The following is a 1,720-nucleotide window of genomic DNA, read 5'->3' as shown; positions in this document are numbered from 1 at the left end:
ACCATTAAGACGGTACTGTCTGTTTTCCTTTATTAAATCAAAGTGAAATTCACATAATGTAGAATTAACCCATTTTGAAACTAGCAATTTGATGGCTTGCAGTACGTTCCGCAACGTTGTGCAGGTCTCTCTAGTTACAAAACATTTTCATGACCCCAAAAGAAAAACCCAGAGCCTTTAAGCTCCGGTAAGATTCCTGAGTGTGGCTCTTTCTTTTCTGTGACTCCAGGCCAGGTGACCTGGGGAAGGGGGCGGAAGCGCTGGAGGACCTGCCGCTGAGCAAGCCGGAGATGTTTGAGAACCCACTGTATGGGTCCGTGAGCTCCTTCCCCAAGCCAGCTCCCAGGAAGGAGCAGGAATCGCCCAAAACGCTGCGGAAGGAGCCCCCGCCCTGCCCGGAGCCGGGGATCTTGACGCCTGGCATCACGCTCATCAAAGCCCAGGAGGCTGACCGCAGCGAGGGGACCGGCAAGCAGGTCCCCGCCCCTCGGTTGCGCTCCTTCACCTGCTCGTCCTCCGCAGCGGAGGGCAGGGCGGCTGCCGGGGACAAGAGCCAAGGGAAGCCCAAGGCCTCGGCGAGCTCCCTGGCCCCCGTGCCTGCCAAGAGACCCATCAAGCCTTCCAGGTCGGACATGAGCCCGCAGACACTGCCGGCCCCCTCGCCACGGCCACCCCTGCCCAGCAAAAGCCCGGCAGTCCTTCACCTGCAGCACTCCAAGGGCCGCGACTACCGCGACAGCAGTGAGCTCCCGCACCATGGCAAGCACCGCCCAGAGGAGGGGTCGCTCAGCAGGACAGCTGCACAGGTGTGTGCTCAGCTGAGCATGGGCTTGGGTGCGTGTGTGTACATGTGTGCGCGCACGTGGGTGTGTGATCGTCCTAGGAGCTGCTCCATGAGGAAGGACTAGAATCAGGTTTTGAACCCAAGCCTCTCTGTTCCCCGTACTCCTGGCCCCACATTGCCTCTGCAGTACTTAAAAGGGATACCCGTGCCCTGTGCTGGACCCAGAGGAGTAAGTCTCCGTGAAGAGAAGGAGCCTAGGTCATTTATAGTCCCTCATTGGTGTCATTAGGGTTAGTACTTAAATTTCCCTGGTATTTTAGAGACTTCAGAGGCAACATCCCCTTCCTTTCTGCAAAATAAATTTCTTTTTATAGGAAATGAGTGAGCGAATGAATATAGCTCAATGAATAGCGATTAGGAACAGACTCTGGAGCCAGTCTGTGCTGAATTTAAATCCTATTCAATCCTAGCTCTCCCCCTTCTGGCTCTGTACTGTGGGCCTCAGTTTACTCATCTGTAAAAGGGGGCTGTTAGGCTCGGTGCCTATAGCTCAGTGGTTAGGGTGCCAGCCACATTCACTGAGGCTGGCGAGTTTGACCCCTGCCCAGGCCTACTAAACAACAATGACAACAACAACAACAACAAAATAGCCCGGTGTGTGGAGGGTGTCTGTAGTCCCAGTTACTTGGGAGGCTGAGGCAAGAGAAGCACTTAAGCCTGAGAGTTTGAGGCTGCTGTGAACTGTGAGGCCAGAGCACTCTACCGAGGGCAGCATAGTAAAACGCTGTCTAAAAAAGGGGGGAGACTATTAGTAGCACCTGCTTCATAAATGTATAGCGAGAATTACATTTTATCATAGACTATTACATATTATTACTATACATTGTAATTTGTATATAAGTTAAATACACACAATATTTTTTTTTTTTTTTTTTT

General features: G+C 52.4%; 1 protein-coding gene across 1 annotated transcript in view; it reads left to right on the top strand.

Annotated features, from left to right (window-relative positions):
- Positions 1-1,720, top strand: part of INPP5D (inositol polyphosphate-5-phosphatase D) — a 118,831-nt gene that overhangs the window by 115,449 nt on the left and 1,662 nt on the right. Inside the window, exon 26 of the mRNA XM_023510360.1 lies at positions 230-806. Within this exon, the coding sequence (XP_023366128.1) occupies positions 230-806 (577 nt within the window). The remainder of the gene's footprint in view (positions 1-229; positions 807-1,720) is intronic.

The sequence above is a fragment of the Otolemur garnettii genome, unplaced genomic scaffold (genome assembly GCF_000181295.1).
Source record: "Otolemur garnettii isolate 467f Iridium unplaced genomic scaffold, OtoGar3 scaffold00013, whole genome shotgun sequence".
In the NCBI taxonomy this organism is placed as follows: domain Eukaryota; kingdom Metazoa; phylum Chordata; class Mammalia; order Primates; family Galagidae; genus Otolemur; species Otolemur garnettii.
The sequence above is the reverse complement of the archived record's forward strand: the minus strand, read 5'-3'. Positions and strand labels throughout refer to the sequence as shown.